At 42.9% G+C, this 18,154-nt stretch overlaps 1 protein-coding gene across 1 annotated transcript in view; it reads right to left on the reverse strand.

Annotated features, from left to right (window-relative positions):
* The window catches only part of LOC121571651 (attractin-like protein 1), a 351,689-nt gene that overhangs the window by 170,848 nt on the left and 162,687 nt on the right, over positions 1 to 18,154 (reverse strand). The window contains exons 21-22 of the mRNA XM_041883244.1: positions 13,725 to 13,818; positions 2,558 to 2,610 (exon numbers count right to left, since the gene is read on the reverse strand). Coding sequence (XP_041739178.1) covers positions 2,558 to 2,610; positions 13,725 to 13,818 — 147 coding nt within the window. The remainder of the gene's footprint in view (positions 1 to 2,557; positions 2,611 to 13,724; positions 13,819 to 18,154) is intronic.

The following is an 18,154-nucleotide window of genomic DNA, read 5'->3' on the forward strand; positions in this document are numbered from 1 at the left end:
CTGGTGGGACACACTTGGTGGCTCCTTCTCATTAGGGCCTTCTAGCTGACACTGATCCACTGTGAGGGCAACTCATTACCCACACTAACCTGGTCAGCCACTGATGACCAGCTTCCTCCTTAGCATCAGCCATGATTACATTCCAGTGGGAACCCACTGGGCACACACTGGTTGAATCAACATTGTTTCAACGTAATTTGTCAACGTATTGTGACATGGAATCAATGTGGAAAATACATTGGATTTGAAAAAAGTCATCAACCAGTACTGTTTTCATCTAATTTCAACCAGCATTGTAAACATTGAAATGAGGGTACAACTTCAACTGAAATACTTCGACTTAAGTAAATGAGTCAATGTATGATGAGGTTGAGTAGTGTTTGACATTGTATATGTCACTCCACAGACCACCCACTATACAGTATATTAAATATAGGATGAAAAATATTTTTTGCATTTCTACGTGGAATTTTCTACGCAATTTCAACATATACATAGTTCTGATGATTATGCTGAAATTAGATTGGTGTAACAACCTGTTAGTCAGGTTAAGTCAAATAATATAAGTTGAAGTTTTACCCTAATTTCAATATTTACAACTCTGGTTGAAATTAGATGAAAACAGTACTGGTTCATGACTTTTTTCAAATCCAATGTATATTCCACGTTGATTCCACGTCACAATACATTGACAAATTATGTTGAAACAATGTCAATTCAACCAGTGTGTGCCCAGTGGGAAGTCATCTGAGCTAAACCACAGTCCTCCACAGTACTGGTCCTCCAACAATGACCTAGACCAGTTTCCAATGGTAGGAAGTATTAGGCCTACCATTAGTAGAATTATTAAGTATTAGTAGTAGTAATAGAAGTACATATTGAAGCCATTAAGTAGTTGTAGAAGTACTAGTAGTTGGACTAGTGGTAGTTGTACAGTAGCAACACCTCCATTAATAAAATGATATTCCTCATCATCATTACTCTCCCTATCATTATTAGTGTCATTGTGCTAGATGGCTCCACATTTCTGCCTTGTCACAACTGACATTAATAGACGGTTAAATAATTAGCATGTAATGAGCGTGCAAAGTAAACATCAATCCCCTCAAATAGAGGATGTCACACTCAGTTCCCCAAGGAAAACAACATGATAAAAGCTTTGAATCTTGATTGGTTATGACCTAATTGTAGCATTTAAGTGGGGCTTAGCCTTTGAGCCTAAGTTTCTGTGCTCTTGACATATGGAAAACACTAGCCGTCATCAAACATGGCCAACCTTTCAGTCATCTGAAGTCAACAACAGCTTTGCCGATGACCCTGCCTGTTATGAAGATTTGAAATGCCATGTAGGATCAAAATCAGTCATACTTTCTCACAGACCTCAAATAGAGCTCTTATTTGCCCTCCATGTCCACCGTTATATATCTGAATAGCATGCTAATAGATGATTTACAGCCACTGTTCTATTTGATAGAACAGTGTATGATAAAGGAACACAGGAAACAAATGAATTTCTAATGTGCCATTTAGAGTATCTGTGTGATTGTTTGGCCATGTTCAAACAGACCTGGCAGATAGGGAGCAAATGGACCAGCTAATGACTTTGAACCCTCTCAACCGACACAGGGGAACGATCAGGATATGACATGTCCCTCAGGGGACACAGTCCGTAGCCAAACAGAGATACACAGATAGACACCTCTCAGAGTGACCATAGTGATTGAGAGTGATCTCCGGACCCATGTCCTCCACTGCCTCCTGGTAACTGTGGGTACACTGTACAGCCAGGGTGCCATCTAGTGCCCTCCTTACTCAGACATTATGCCAGTCAGCTGAACAGACGCAATCTCTCATGAATAATAGAAGACAGTGGGTGCCACAGTGAGTGATGCTGGTAGATGTTCTTAACCTTTCTAAAGCTGGTTAGAATCTGACAATACAAATACAGAACAGTACTAGTTCAATAGTTGACAGTACAGATGAGTGTTATTAGATAGAGATTTGTTTTATATATATCTGGATGTGTTTTGATGTTGTGAAAGGTTGTGCTTTTCTAGAGCTCTGGTCGCTCTTCTTCCTTAAAAATGGACAACCTCTCTCATAGAACTACATTCATGCATGACTACACTCAACAGGATTACTATTGGAAGTGACAGTACTTGAACTTTGTCCAAAACAGCTACCCTTACAACCCTGGTCAGTGGACCAACTTCCACCGGCTGATGCCAGAGAGCATATGTTTTTAGTAAAATATTTCACCAATGTACTTTAACTTGAAAAACCACCAATTTGCTGCAAATTAGTCACATCAATATGAGGCCAGTGATCTGACATTGACATCTGGAGAAAGAAGCCCCTCTAAACCTTGCTACCATCTCCTGCTACAAATCAAGTTTAGAGCCTGACAAATCTGCAGTGGATTGCTGCCATACTGCCTGGCACAGACTAAACGCTTCCATCTGCTTAGCCAACTCTCACTACAGGGCAAAGGTCAAAGAGATGTGCAGATGTGTGGTATGCTGCAATGAAGGTGTGGCTGCAGCGGCAGGATACTTACAGTAGCACGTTCCTCTGAGGGGGTTGCCAAGGTAACGGTTCTCAGAGTCGCAACTGCAATAATGGGAGAGAAGGGGGAGAGGGGGAGAGAGAGAGAAGAATAGAAGACATAGAACAATGAGCTTAACAAGGTATCTGTCACTTTGCCAAAGCCATCAGTCATCACAGACTGTTATTAACATCATTCTGAGGGTTATTTTGGGCGTGTCAGGGAAGAGTGTCTTTGAGAGTAGTGTTAGTATCTGAGGTGACAGTACTGTGTGCTGCTTCTGGTGCTGTCCTCTCCCTGGTTATGATGAGGTGATTTCCCCAGATAGCCCTATCTGACGATACCTCTCTGCTCAGGAGCCTTGTATATGTCTGTCTGTCTGTCTGTCTGTCTGTGTCTGTCTGTGTTCTGAACAGCAGGGGAGTTAGAAGGCTTCAGACAGCCCAGCTAGAGAACACCTTGAACGCTACTGAAAGACAGGGAGGACAGCTAGGACCTAATAGAGGCTTGAAAAATAAGCTAAACTGAATAAGTGCTATTACACAACTCCAGTCAGGTGTGTGGAGGACTCCATCAACACTTAATTTGACCCTGTGTTGATTAGTCCTCCACAATCAGGCAGCCTTGACTCCAATACTAAATGCAGGCAGAGAATTGAAAGCAGACTGTACTGTGGGGGTCAGGAGTACCATGTGTGAGGGTTATTGTGGTAGATGGCATTTGATCATCTGGTTTGGTTTACGAGGCAGGGGTCATTACTGCAGTCCAAAGACCCATGTTTATTACCAATACCCAACTTCTACAAAACCCAGGGGGAGACCTTGGAAAGGGCAACAGTGTGGAAAACCGCCACTTTGTAAATACATACTCCACTACTTTGACAAGCCTATCTAAACACATATGATACATCGTCAAATCTGCCCCTTGAGTCAATAAATGGATTCAGAACGTAATTGCTAGGGTTTGCAAGGCTGGTCAGGCATTGGTTACAGCTAAATAAGGTAGGCAATGCTCACTTTCCTGTGCTTGTACATAACAAAACAGATCTGAATTTCATTCAGTGGCTGGCCAACCCTTGGTATGAGGGTCATAAAGTAGCAGTAATGAATATTTCATAGCCAAGGACGGATCTTTATCCTTATGTATTGTTCTTTTAGAGGGCGTTGTTAACAATAACCCCACAAAACAGCTCAAGAGGACTTCAATTCAAACACAAAGGCCACAGCAGTGTTATCTGGTTTGTACGCCTCAGTCCCTCTATTTTTCGAAGGCCTTGTGAGGATACGAGTTTGGAACCGATTGTATTCCCCTTACACAAAGGCAAGGCAGAGACAAAAATATTTTCCAAACCATTATCTGTGTCCTCAGTTAATCTTAAGAACATGACAGCAATTTGAAGATGCACCATGGGGACTTTAGAAGGGGCCCCTAACCCCACTCGCCATCTCCCCAGAGAACACTTAACACTTAGCTAGGGGCTGGCTGGTTAAGTAGCTTATCCAGTGGTAACGGTGCCAAGATGGGTGTACCACCTTTGCTTACTTCCCCAGTCTCCCTTCTTTCTATCTGGCTGCCTTTCACTCCTACGCTCACAGACTGGGATGACAGAGAGAAAAGCACCACTGTCCTTCGGGACCCTTAATCTGCTATTAGGCTGCCACAGTCTCAGCTTTTCTCCAGACAACAGAACACACACACACACACACACACACACACACACACAGGTTGTGTGAAGAGTGTTTGACTCCCTGTGAACCCTCAGCACGGCTTTCTCTGTGAGCCTTGACAGAGGGCGGAAGGTCTGAAGATTAAAGGTCGCTGTGGGCGCGTGCCATCGCTCTGTGTATGTGTGTGTGAGAGAGAGAGAGAGAGAGAGAGAGAGAGAGAGAGAGAGAGAGAGAGAGAGAGAGAGAGAGAGAAAGACAGAGAGAAAGCGAGCGAGAGAGAGTCTCTGTGGTTTGTCTGTTCATGCAGCAGCTGCTGTCAGTAAAAGGAGGAGCATGCTGAGGTAAATGCTGAGATGGGAGATTGGAACTATTTAAAAAGCCAACTTCCCCCTCTAACTCACACAAACCCACCTATGCCATGACCCCACTGGGCCACACAGTGTGCCAGGCAGGGTGGCGACAGCAGTGCCAAAATAAACCTCTGAAACTGAGTCTGTTTACTTCTCTCTCCTCTGGGACCTAGGTTCTAGGGGAGCACGGATAGAACCTAGGTGTCAGGGGAAGCAGGAAAGGAAGGGGAGACTGCTGAGTTTCAGTCTGTCTGTCTGTCTGTCTGATAGGAAGGAGTCTTTTAATTAGACTCACCACGTAAGAGGTACCTACCTTTGATTTCACACTTATGCGTGCACAGAAACAGTGCAAACACACACACACATATCAAATCAAATTAATTCAAGCTTTATTTATATAGTACATTTCAGACATGAATGCAACGCAATGCGCTTCACAGGAAAAAACATAAATAAAAACAATGAAAATAAAAACAGAAACATAAGAGGATAAAAAACAAAAGAATAACAATACAACTGAAAGACTAAAAAGCACCCTAAGGAAAAGCAAAGCTAAAAATATGTGTTTTAAGATCTATTTTAAATATGTCCACAGTTTCGGCCCCCCTCAGCTTCTCTGGCAGGCAATTCCAGAGGCTGGGGGCATTATACTGTAACTAAAGGCTGCCTCTCCATGCCTCTTGGTCCTAGGCTTTTGGATAGTTAAAAGGCCGGGTGCCAGAGGACCTAAGGGACCTACTGGGTACATAACCTAAAAGCATGTCTGACATGTATTGGGGTGCAAAATCATACAGCTGAGCACACACATACACTCACAGAGTATTCGATCCTAATCAAAACAAACACACAAGAAAGAGCTAATTAGCAGCAGAGCGCAAACAAGGACAGGCCTTAGCTAAACAGGTTAAGGTGTTCCTGTAAGGACAGGCCTTAGCTAAACAGGTTAAGGTGTTCCTGTAAGGACAGGCCTTAGCTAAACAGGTTAAGGTGTTCCTATAAGGACAGGCCTTAGCTAAACAGGTTAAGGTGTTCCTGTAAGGACAGGCCTTAGCTAAACAGGTTAAGGTGTTCCTGTAAGGACAGGCCTTAGCTAAACAGGTTAAGGTTTTACTGTAAGGACAGGCCTTAGCTAAACAGGTTAAGTTGTTCCTGTAAGGACAGGCCTTAGCTAAACAGGTTAAGGTGTTACTGTAAGGACAGGCCTTAGCTAAACAGGTTAAGGTGTTCCTGTAAGAAAGACTGGCCCTCAGGCTACCTTTATATGGAGACAATCCAGCAGATCCAAAACTGAAGAGATTATCATAGTGTTTTCTGAAATCTGTCACGGCTGCTGTTCTTCTGCCTTTTATTTTGTATTTTCTCCCCGACAGCAACGCTTGGATGCAGCCTGCTTCCCACATGGAGGCAATTTCAACAGCCACTTAACTTGACATTTATTTGCTCAGTGCAAATTTCCCTTGTCCACCACTTAAGGCTCACATCTCCCTCCATCAAACTTTGCTCTGCCTCGCTGGTCCATGGGCACGCAGGCAGAAGCTCACAGGAATACACGGTATACTAGCAAATACACACATACTGTAATTTAAAACATTTACATTTTAGTCATTTAGCAGACGCTCTTATCCAGAGCGACTTACAGGAGCAATTAGGGTTAAGTGCCGACAGATTTTAAAACCTAGTTGGCGCGGGGATTCAAACCAGCGACCTTTCGGTTACTGGCCCAACACTCTTAACCTCTTTGCTACCTTTCACACTTCAGCACCATTCTATAAATAAATAAATAAATATGCCATTTAGCAGGCGCTTTTATCCAAAGCGACTTACAGTCATGCGTGCATACATCCTTGTGAGCTGCCTCTGCTGAGGAGAATGAGAGAGCAAGAGAGGAGCCTTGGCCTAGCTTAGTGGTTAAGAGCGTTGTGCCAGTAACCAGTCGCTGGTTCTAATCCCCGAGCCGACTAGGTGAAAAATCTGTCGATGTGCCCTTGAGCAAGGCACTTAACCCTAATTGCTCCTGTAAGTCGCTCTGGATAAGAGCGTCTGCTAAATGACTAAAACATTTAAATGTGTTGACCGAGCCACTCTCTCTCTCTTCTTTCCCAAGGAAAAAAAATGCTCCAGGAAAAAAAAAAAGTGTTCTGATAGTATAACATTTTAAAATCCAAATGCGGGAAAAACACAGCTAGCCTGTTGGATGGAGAGAGGATGTTCTCAGCTTTCAGTATTTTTTTCCCTCAACTCTCAATTTTGAGCTCAATAGCAACTACTTTACAAACAATATATTATATATGGCTTTGAGATACAGAGCGGCGAAATGTGCATTGGACATTGCAAGTGGATAGGCATCATTAGGCAGTAGGCTACAACTGCAATGTAATTTTGGACATTCAATGTACTGTTAGATTAATACATGGCTACTAGCGGTGGGTATTATCTTTAAAGTTAGTGATCTAGCTAATGTGTAGTCTATTACACTGTGAATTACTTAATAAGATTATTGAATTTTTTTATCCATTGCGTGATGCCGCATTTGTTTTTGGGTACGACCAAATCATGGGTGGGTGCCACCAACAGAAAAACATAGTGGCACCAGTGCCACCAGGGTAAAATGGTAGTCTGGAGCCCTGCTACAAGGGGAATGTCCACCTTATTGACACATTTTAATATTGTAGTGGACAAAGATGAGAAGGACGTTGGCGCGGCCAAATGCAGGCTACTGTGCAACTCGCTATTCAGGTAGGATGCAATTTCAGAACTTTTATTTATTCATTTTTTCTTATTCATAATAATTTGTTTTATCATTATTATTATTGTATATCGTTGTTATTATTGCAGGCCGAATCATTAACCTAAACCAGTTATTTAAATATGCAAAATGTGTTTTGTTTCATTCTGTTGAGACATTTTCTTTGGCTACATTAAGTTTGATATGTCGTTTTAATTGTGTGCTCCGTATTTAGTTTAAGATAGGTTATAAGTTGGCCTGTTGTAAAATCAATGTCATTAGCCTATTGCTCTCATTTGTTGGGTACGGTAGGCACTTGCTTTTCTTGGTAATTGCTGCAATATAGCAGTTTCAAAACTTTTGTGAAGGTTTAAACCAGGTCTCAAGTGTTTTGCTAAATTATTTTGAGCCATTTTCTTTGGCCAAATTAAGTTCCAAATGTAAAGTTGTGTTTGCCGTAATATAATATCCTGTTCGTATGTTCCCTATAAACAATGGCTTGACTTAATTTTTATATTACCCTAACACACTAATAAAGTTTAGAAACGTTTGTGAAGGTTTGGTGTGGTGTGGCTATTAGTCTATTTTACTGAAGGCCGTTGATATGAAGGCAGTGCGCACCGGCGCTCCAACTGATTCTGACAGTTGAACTTGAGGTGAGGAAGAATGTTTTAGGCCTACCAGAGTTACTCCTATAATCGAATCTCTCTCTATGGGGCTAGGCCTAAGCTTCTCTTCCTTTATATACAGTTGAAGTTGTAAGTTTACATACACCTTAGCCAAATACATTTAAACTCAGTTTTTCACAATTCCTGACATGTAATCCTAGTAAAAATTCCCTGTCTTAGGTCAGTTAGGATCACCAGTTTATTTTAAGAATGTGAAATGTCAGAATAATAGTAGAGAGAATTATTTATTTAAGCTTTTATTACTTTCATGACATTCCCAGTGGGTCAGAAGTTTACATACACTCAATTAGTATTTGGTAGCGTTGCCTTTAAATTGTTATACTTGGGTCAAACATTTCGGGTAGCCTTCCACAAGCTTCCCACAATAGGTTGGGTAAATGTTGTCCCATTCCTCCTGACAGAGCTGGTGTAACTGAGTCAGGTTTGTAGGCCTCCTTCCTCGCACACGATTTTTCAGTTCAGCCCACACATTTTCTATAGGATTGAGGTCAAGGCTTTGTGATGGCCACTTAAATACCTTGACTTTGTTGTCCTTAAGCCATTTTGCCACAACTTTGGAAGTATGCTTGGGGTCATTGTCCATTTGGAAGACCATTTGCGACCAAGCTTTAACTTCCTGACTGATGTCTTGAGATGTTGCTTCAATATATCCACATAATTTTCCTTCCTCATGATGCCATCTATTTTGTGAAGTGCACCAGTCCCTCCTGCAGCAAAGCACCCCCACAGCATAATGCTGCCACCCCCGTGGCATAACGATTGTCATTATGGCCAAACAGTTATATTTTTGTTTCATCAGACCAGAGGACATTTCTCCAAAAAGTACGATCTTTGTCCCCATGTGCAGTTGCAAACTGTAGTCTGGCTTTTTTATGGCAGTTTTGGAGCAGTGGCTTCTTCCTTGCTGAGCGGCCTTTCAGGTTATGTCGATATAGGACTCGTTTTACTGTGGATATAGATAATTTTGTACCTGTTTCCTCCAGCATCTCCACAAGGTCCGTTGCTGTTGTTCTGGGATTGATTTGCACTTTTCGCACCAAAGTACGTTCATCTCTAGGAGACAGAACGTGTCTCCTTCCTGAGCGGTATGACGGCTGCGTGGTCCAATGGTGTTTATACTTGCGTACTATTGTTTGTACAGATGAACGTGGTACCTTCAGGCGTTTGGAAATTGCTCCCAAGGATGAACCAGACTTGTGGAGGTCAATTTTTTTTTATCTGAGGTCTTGGCTGATTTCTTTTGATTTTCCCATGATGTCAAGCAAAGTGGCACTGCGTTTGAAGGTAGGCCTTGAAATACATCCACAGGTACACCTCCAATTGACTCAAATTATGTCAATTAGCCTATCAGAAGCTTCTAAAGCCATGACATCCTTTTCTGGAATTTTCCAAGCTGTTTAAAGGCACAGTCAACTTAGTGTATGTAAACTTCTGACCCACTGGAATTGTAATACAGTGAATTATAAGTGAAATAATCTGTTTGTAAACAATTGTTGGAAAAATGCACAAAGTAGATGTCCTAACAGACTTGCCAAAACTATAGTTTGTTAACAAGAAATTTGTGGAGTGGTTGAAAAACAAGTTTTAATGACTCCAACCTAAGTGTATGTAAACTTCCGACTTCAACTGTATATATTTGTATATTAATATCATACAGTGGACGCCTAAGCCTATAGGCCTATGCATGCAATGCCCTGATGCATTCAGTGCTCAAATCTCTGACCGCTGAACCGTGAGTTGGACATTTATTGTTTTAGGAAAGTAAAAAACAATAAAGCAATAGGCTATAAAGTTTTGCATATGCTACAAATCAAAACACAAGGAATAGGATGATTTTAAGGACACGTAAATGTGGCTCACTTGGCCAATATCCCTCGTTTATTGATGGTGTTGGCTGCGTGGGAGGACGCCCTAATGGGTTACGCACCCAACGCATATGGATGACCGGAAAATGGATGACCGGAAACCCTGATACACACACACACCAATAAGCACACACACACAAAAATACAAGTAAAAACTCACACAGGCACTGATACGGCTGACAAACACATACACTTACTATACTTATTATATCTACAAAGATAACATATACTGTACTCATATAACCTTGCAAAGGTTGTTCACAAAAACATAAACTCATATAAATATACATTTACAAGCGCAAAAAAGAAAACCATGCATGCACACACGACACACACACACACACACACACACACACACACACACACACACACACACACACACACACACAGAGAGACAGGCGTCCTGCTCTTGCTAATGGTTCCTTTATTGCAGCCCGTCAGAGTGTACACACCTGCTGAAGCTGAAGGGGATGAGGGCGCTTACCGCCAGCCCAGGGGAAATCGCTCGTTCATAATCAAAATGGCAAATAAATAAATAAATGCCTTCCATTACACACAGCCATTTTGAGAAAACTCTCAGAAAAACAAACAGAGTTTTGACGGCGAAAGCATTTGATGGGAAGCGTACGTGACATATCAAGAAGTCGCACAGTGCCGGCAGCGGAGGAAACAAATATAATTCAATGTGGGAAGCCGACTGCTCCCGACACTTCAAGTATCTGAGTGAAGGACAACAAATGAAATATGGGATAGCGGGGATCAAACGACAACATTTGATCCGAGTTTTCCGGATCAAAAACAACAACATTTGTTCTGTGCATGGTTTAATCAATATCACATTGAATCTCTTTTTCTGTAGCCTAGTTTCATACTGTACAGGTTAACATATTTTTTGAGGAGTCATGAATCTACTGTAAACAAGCAATTTGGTTTAGATTGAAGAGGGTGGAAAACTAGGACTGCCAAGACGTTTTTTTGATGAATAGCACTTTGAACCTCAGAAACACCTCAATCAACTACTATTCATCATTTCACCTCATCTCAGCAGAAAAGCTGGCTAAAACTGTGTACCAGAACAAACAAATATGAATCTAAAATCAGTGGTTTACATTTGTAGTTTCCTTGATGTAAAACTATTTTACAATCTAATCCGAAATTGCAATCTATTCATAAAACAAAAACACACAAATTAGTCTGTATATGTGCTCTGCTTAACATGGAAAGAAAGGCTTGTGTTTATATGTAGAACGTACAGTCATCGTTCCCTTGGTCAGTTGTGTAACTCATGCCAGTCACATGGTATAAATACAAGTGTGCAGTATGAAATGAGGCTTGCTCTGATGTGACAGATACTTAACCCTTGGCCTACAGCTTGTGTGGCATACCACTTCACGGCTGAGCCGTTGTTGCTCCTAGACGTTTCCACTTCACAATAACAGCACATACAGTTGACCAGGACACCTCTAGCAGGGCAGAAATCTGACGAACTGACTTGTTGGAAAGGTGGCATCCTATGACGGTGACACGTTGAAAGTCACTGAGCTCTTCAGTATGGGCCATTCTACTGCCAATGTTTGTCTTTGGAGATTGCATGGCTGTGTGCTCGATTTTATACACCTGTCAGCAATGGGTGTGGCTGAAATAGCCGAATCCACTAAGTTTAAGGGGTGCCCACATACTTTTGTATACACACTGTATAGGTACCTTTAAAAAAAAGTAGGGGCGTGGATCAGAATTTGATGTGTCCACCATTTGCCTCATGCAGCGCGAAACATCTCCTTCACATAGAATTGATCAGGCTGGTGATTGTGGCCTGTGGAATGTTGTCCCACTCCTCTTCAATGGCTGTGCGAAGCTGCTGGATATTGGTGGGAACTGGAACACGCTGTTATACACGTCGATCCAGATCATCCCAAACATGCTCAATGGGTGACATGTCTGGTAAGTATGCAGGCCATGGAAGAACTGGGACATTTTCAGCTGAAATTGCAATAGATAAAATGCAATTGTGTTCATTGTCCATAGCTTACGCCTGCCCATACAATAACACCACCGCCACCATGGGGCACTCTGTTCACAATGTTGACATCAGCAAACCACTCGCCCACACAACGCCATACACACTACACTGTCTGCCATCTGCCCGATACAGTTGAAACCGGGATTCATCCTTGAAGAGCACACTTCTCCAGCGTGCCAGTGGCCATCGAAGGTGAGCATTTGCCCACTGAAGTCGGTTACAACGGCGAACTGCAGTCAGGTGAAGACCCTGGTGAGGACGATGAGCATGCAGATGAGCTTCCCTGAGACAATTTCTGACAGTTTGTGCAGAAATTCTTCGGTTGTGCAAACCCACAGTTTCATCAGCTGTTTCCGGTGGCTCGTTTCAGACCATCCTGTAGGTGAAGAAGCCGGATGTGGATGTCCTGGGCTGACGTGGTTGCACGTGGTCTGCGGTAGTGATGCCGGTTGGACATACTGCCAAATTCTCTAAAACGACGCTTATGGTAGAGAAATTAACATTAAATTATCTGGCAACAGCTCTGGTGGACATTCCTGCAGTCAGCATGCCAATTGCACGGTCCCTCAACTTGAGACCTGTGGCATTGTGTTGTTTGACAAAACTGCATATTTTAGAGGGGCCATTTATTTTCCCAGCACAAGGTGCACAAGTGTAATGATCATGCTGTTTAATCAGCTTATTGATATGCCACACCTGTCAGGTGGATGGATTATCTTGGGAAAGGAGATATTATCACTAACAGGGATATAAACAAATATGTGCACAAAATTTGAGAGTAATACGTTTTTTTGTGTGTATGGAACATTTCTGGGATCTTTTATTTCAGCTGATGAAACATGGGACGAACACTTTGCATGTTGCGTTTATATTTTTGTTCAGTATATTATGACCACTCTGTGGAAAGCTGAGAATCTCACGAACATGATGGTGTTCTCCATTTTGCCACAAGCCTCACAAGCCTCATCTGAAGGTCCCCGGTACCAGTTTAAAAAATGAATGGAAGTATATATGGAGATAGTTTAGTGCCTAAAATAAGGGGTTTAGACAGGGCTTAGACTCTAGAGGGTTAATAGAGAGTGTGCATGCACGTGTGAGCAATACAGGAGAATGCACAGCATGTTAGTCCTGTAAAAGGAGCAAAGGTCAAATGATAATGATGAGAGATTCCCCATTTGGAAAACAAAACCTTTTCACTCGTATTCAAATCATTAAGACACCGCTATAAAATACATACGTGCACATGATTTGACATTCACAGAGACTATTCTACAAAATATATGCATGCACACTCACTCTCTTCATCAATCTCTCAATCCCTCATAGACACGTGCATGCAAACTCAAACACACACACGCACGTGTGCACGCACACAGGCACCCTCCAGAGCTGAGGAGGCCTCATTAGAAAACTACAGTGCCATTGGCAGCAGTGCACTCCTCCACTCCTCTACTCCCAGATTTATTGATGTAGCATTTTTCACCCTGCCTTTACCGTGCCAGTGAAGGCACTTTGGGGTATTATAGTGCTGCAGAAGGCCAGCCTGGCTCTCGGATGGCACAAACACACTGGGTGCTGTTACCCCTGTGCCAATCCCATTACTGGTCCTAAAGCCTGGGCTTTAAGGCCCCAAACGCAAATTAACAGAGAGCCAAATTGCTGACACTGCGATTCTCAATGGGTTCAGAGAGAGTACAACCCCAAATCTCATTCTGAGCTGCAGACGACCGGGGTCAAACAGTAGTTGTGGGATATACCATTAACATGGTATGAGCTAAAATCGCCCTATGTATTGCTGTTGTAGTGGAATTATGCAATAGGATTGATAATGAAGTGTGCTAGGACAAAATACATCATACTCACAGTTGGCACTGGTCTCCCTTGATCCCTTTGGTTTGGCAGTAGCATTTCCCTGTCGACACCTGACATATATTGGCATGTCCGTTGCACTTGCAGGCTACCATGATCAAACGGAGGAGAAAGAAAGAGAGGAGAGCAGGGGAGAGATGGGAAAGAGGAAAACACTGTCAGTCATCTCACAATGACGCACAACACACAAACCTGTGAGTCAAACCTGTGAGTCAGTGAGTCAGACAGGAGAGTGACAGGGCTGAATGTGGCCCTGAGCTCTAGGGCAAATCTGACATCTTTCTGGACTGTTCTGTTTATGTCTAAATACCCCTCTCTGGTGGAAAAGGGGTCAAGACTGGTGTCCTCACCTAACCCTAAGGTCAGTGACCTTGGGTTAGCCAGTGGGGAGTGACAGTGAGTCACATAATGTGATGGTTGCAGAGGACAAAACAGCATTGCATTTAAATATTTTGTACACTCAAGAGCAACAATAGGCAGATACAGTTTGAATGTTTACAGCGAGTCAACGTTTAAATCGTGACTGTTAGCTTCTGTATATATGCTGACCAGAAACCTTGGGGATAAAATTATCTGATGAAATTGCATGTGTATGTAAAAAATGATGGGACTGGGGAGTGTGTTTATAGTTATTCATTCTGAGTGGTCTGATCGAGGGAACGCAGAGGAAATGGGTAGAATGTTGTTTCAGAGCAATGAGGTCAAGGTAACCTGGGGCAGAGAAAGTATAATGAGAACAAAATATTCTCATGCCATTATATGAGTGAGTCTAAGTACATGATTGTGTGTCTTCCAAAGAAGGGACCTTTGGAGGAAGGATTGTTGACATATAAACCACACAAAAGTATGTGGACACCCCTTCAAATTAGTGGATTCTGCTATTTCAGCCACACCCGTTGCTGACAGGTATATAAAACCGAGCACACCGCCATGCAATCTCCATAGCCAAACACTGGCAGTAGAATGGCCCGTACTGAAGAGCTCAGTGATTTTCAACGTGGCACCGTCATAGGATGCCACCTTTTCAACAAGTCAGTTTGTCAAATTTCTGCCCTGCTAGAGCTGCCCCGGTAAACTGTAAGTGCTGTTATTGTAAAGTGGAAACCTCTAGGAGCAACATCGGCTCAGCCGCAAAGTGGTAGGCCATACAAGCTCACAGAACAGGACCACTGAGTTCTGAAGTGCGTAGCACGTAAAAATTGTCTGTCCTCGGTTGCAACACTCACTACCGAGTTCCAAACTGCCTCTGGAAGCAATGTCAGCACAAGAACTGTTCGTCGGGAGCTTCATGAAATGGGTTTCCATGGCCGAGCAGCCGCACACAAGCCTAAGATCACCATGTGCAATGCCAAGCATTGGCTGGAGTGGTGTAAAGCTTGCCGCCATTGGACTCTGGAGCAGTGGAAACACGTTCTCTGGAGTGATGAATCACGCTTCACCATCTGACAGTCCAACGGACTAATCTGGGTTTGGTGAATGCCAGGAGAACACTACCTGCCCGAATGCATAGTGCCAACTGTAAAGTTAGTGGGGGAGGAATAATGGTCTGGGGCTGTTTTTCATGGTTCGGACTAGACCCCTTAGTTCCAGTGAAGAGAAATCTTAACGCTACAGCATACAATGACATTCTAGACCATTCTGTGCTTCCAAATTTGTAGCAACAGTTTGGGGAAGGCCCTTTCCTGTTTCAGCATGACAACGTCCCCATGAACAAAGCAAGGTCCATAAATAAATGGTTTGTCGAGACCAGTGTGGAAGAACTTGACTGGAGTGCACAGAGCCCTGACCTCAACCCCATCGAACACCTTTGAGATGAATTGGAACACCGACTGCGAGCCTGGCCTAATCGCCCAACATCAGTGACAAACCTCACTAATGCTCTTATGGATGAATGGAAGCAAGTCCCCGCAGCAATGTTCCAACATCTAGTGGAAAGCCTTCCCAGAAGAGTGGAGGCTGTTATAGCAGCAAAGGGGGGACCAACTCCATATTAATGCCCATGATTTTGGAATGAGATGTTCTACGAGCAGGTGTCCACATACATTATTTGACATTTATACAACAGGTGGGTCTAATCCTGAATGCTGATTGGTTAAAACTGCATTCCAGCTGGTGTCTACAGTGAGGGAAAAAAGTATTTGATTCCCTGCTGATTTTGTACATTTGCCCACTGACAAAGAAATGATCAGTCTATAATTTTAATGGTAGGTTTATTTGAACAGTGAGAGACAGAATAACAACAACTAAATCCAAAAAAATGCATGTCAAAAATGTTATCAATTGATTTGCATTTTAATGAGGGAAATAAGTATTTGACCCCCTCTCAATCAGAAAGATTTCTGGCTCCCAGGTGTCTTTTATACAGGTAACGAGCTGAGATTAGGAGCACACTCTTAAAGGGAGTGCTCCTAATCTCAGCTTGTTACCTGTATAAAAGACACCTGTCCACAGAAGCAATCAATCAATCAGATTCCAAACTCTACACCATGGCCAAGACCAAAGAGCTCTCCAAGGATGTCAGGGACAAGATTGTAGACCTACACAAGGCTGGAATGGGCTACAAGACCATCGCCAAGCAGCTTGGTGAGAAGGTGACAACAGTTGGTGCGAATATTCGCAAATGGAAGAAACACAAAAGAACTGTCAATCTCCCTCTGCCTGGGGCTCCATGCAAGATCTCACCTCGTGGAGTTGCAATGATCATGAGAACGGTGAGGAATCATCCCAGAACTACACGGGAGGATCTTGTCAATGATCTCAAGGCAGCTGGGACCATATTCACCAAGAAAACAATTGGTAACACACTACGCCGTGAAGGACTGAAATCCTGCAGCGCCCGCAAGGTCCCCCTGCTCAAGAAAACACATATACAGGGCCGTGTGAAGTTTGCCAATGAACATCTGAATGATTCAGAGGAGAACTGGGTGAAAGTGTTGTGGTCAGATGAGACCAAAATGGAGCTCTTTGGCATCAACTCAACTCGCCGTGTTTGGAGGAGGAGGAATGCTATGACCCCAAGAACACCATCCCCACCGTCAAACATGGAGGTGTAAACATTATGCTTTGGGGGTGTTTTTCTGCTAAGGCGACAGGACAACTTCACCGCATCAAAGGGACGATGGACGGGGCCATGTACCGTCAAATCTTGGGTGAGAACCTCCTTCCCTCAGCCAGGGCATTGAAAATGGGTCGTGGATGGGTATTCCAGCATGACAATGACCCAAAACACACAGCCAAGGCAACAAAGGAGTGGCTCAAGAAGAAGCACATTAAGGTCCTGGAGTGGCCTAGCCAGTCTCCAGACCTTAATCCCATAGAAAATATGTGGAGGGAGCTGAAGGTTCGAGTTGCCAAATGTCAGCCTCGAAACCTTAATGACTTGGAGAAGATCTGCAAGGAGGAGTGGAACAAAATCCCTCCTGAGATGTGTGCAAACCTGGTGGCCAACTAAAAGAAACGTCTGACCTCTGTGATTGCCAACAAGGGTTTTGCCACCAAGTACTAAGTCATGTTTTGCAGAGGGGTCAAATACTTATTTCCCTCATTAAAATGCAAATCAATTTATAACATTTTTTACATGCGTTTTTCTGGATTTTGTTGTTGTTATTCTGTCTCTCACTGTTCAAATAAACCTACCATTAAAATTATAGACTGATCATGTCTTTGTCAGTGGGAAAACGTACAAAATCAGCAGGGGATCAAATACTTTTTTCCCTCACTGTATTTCACAAGTTACCACCGGCTAAATCTATGACGTTGAAATGCCTATTTACTCTGTTCCATCTGACTGTGCAATCTACTGTCTCATCAACCCTGCCAGGAAATGTATAAAATTGATCTCCACTATAAAAAGCATCTCGACATTATCTCCCATTTCTTTTAGACTAGCATTTGGTTTTCAACAGCAGAGATTTGTATAAACCTTGCTGTCTGTCTCTCCGACCTTTTCAATAGCGTTCACCACCGTCCCATATAGAGTGAATGTGTCCGAACGAGACAGACAGCAAATTGAGCTGGTTGACATAGCAACATATACAACGTATTTTCTGTTGACTGGCTAAATTGATACTTTGCTGTGAAAACTAAAATGGATGAGTGGAACATTTCTTTTGATCTTTTCGGTGGCATGACTATGGATGAATGGGAAAAAGAGATGGCAATAATACCCAGGCATGCAGATTTGGGGGATACTGCATTGAATGACCTAGAGAAAAGCCACAACGAAAAAAACACAGTTAAGAATACAAACTGGGCTGTGCGGTGCTTCGAGGGCTGGCTAGCAGAGAATAAAAAAGTTGTTGACTTCAAAACTGTCACTAAGGAAGAGTTTAACATCCTCCTCCGACAGTTTTATGGAAATGTACGAAATGGGAAGGGGGAGCAGTACAGCATATGTAGCTACCCGGCACTCCGGAGTGGGCTCA

This window comes from Coregonus clupeaformis, chromosome 1 (genome assembly GCF_020615455.1).
Source record: "Coregonus clupeaformis isolate EN_2021a chromosome 1, ASM2061545v1, whole genome shotgun sequence".
In the NCBI taxonomy this organism is placed as follows: domain Eukaryota; kingdom Metazoa; phylum Chordata; class Actinopteri; order Salmoniformes; family Salmonidae; genus Coregonus; species Coregonus clupeaformis.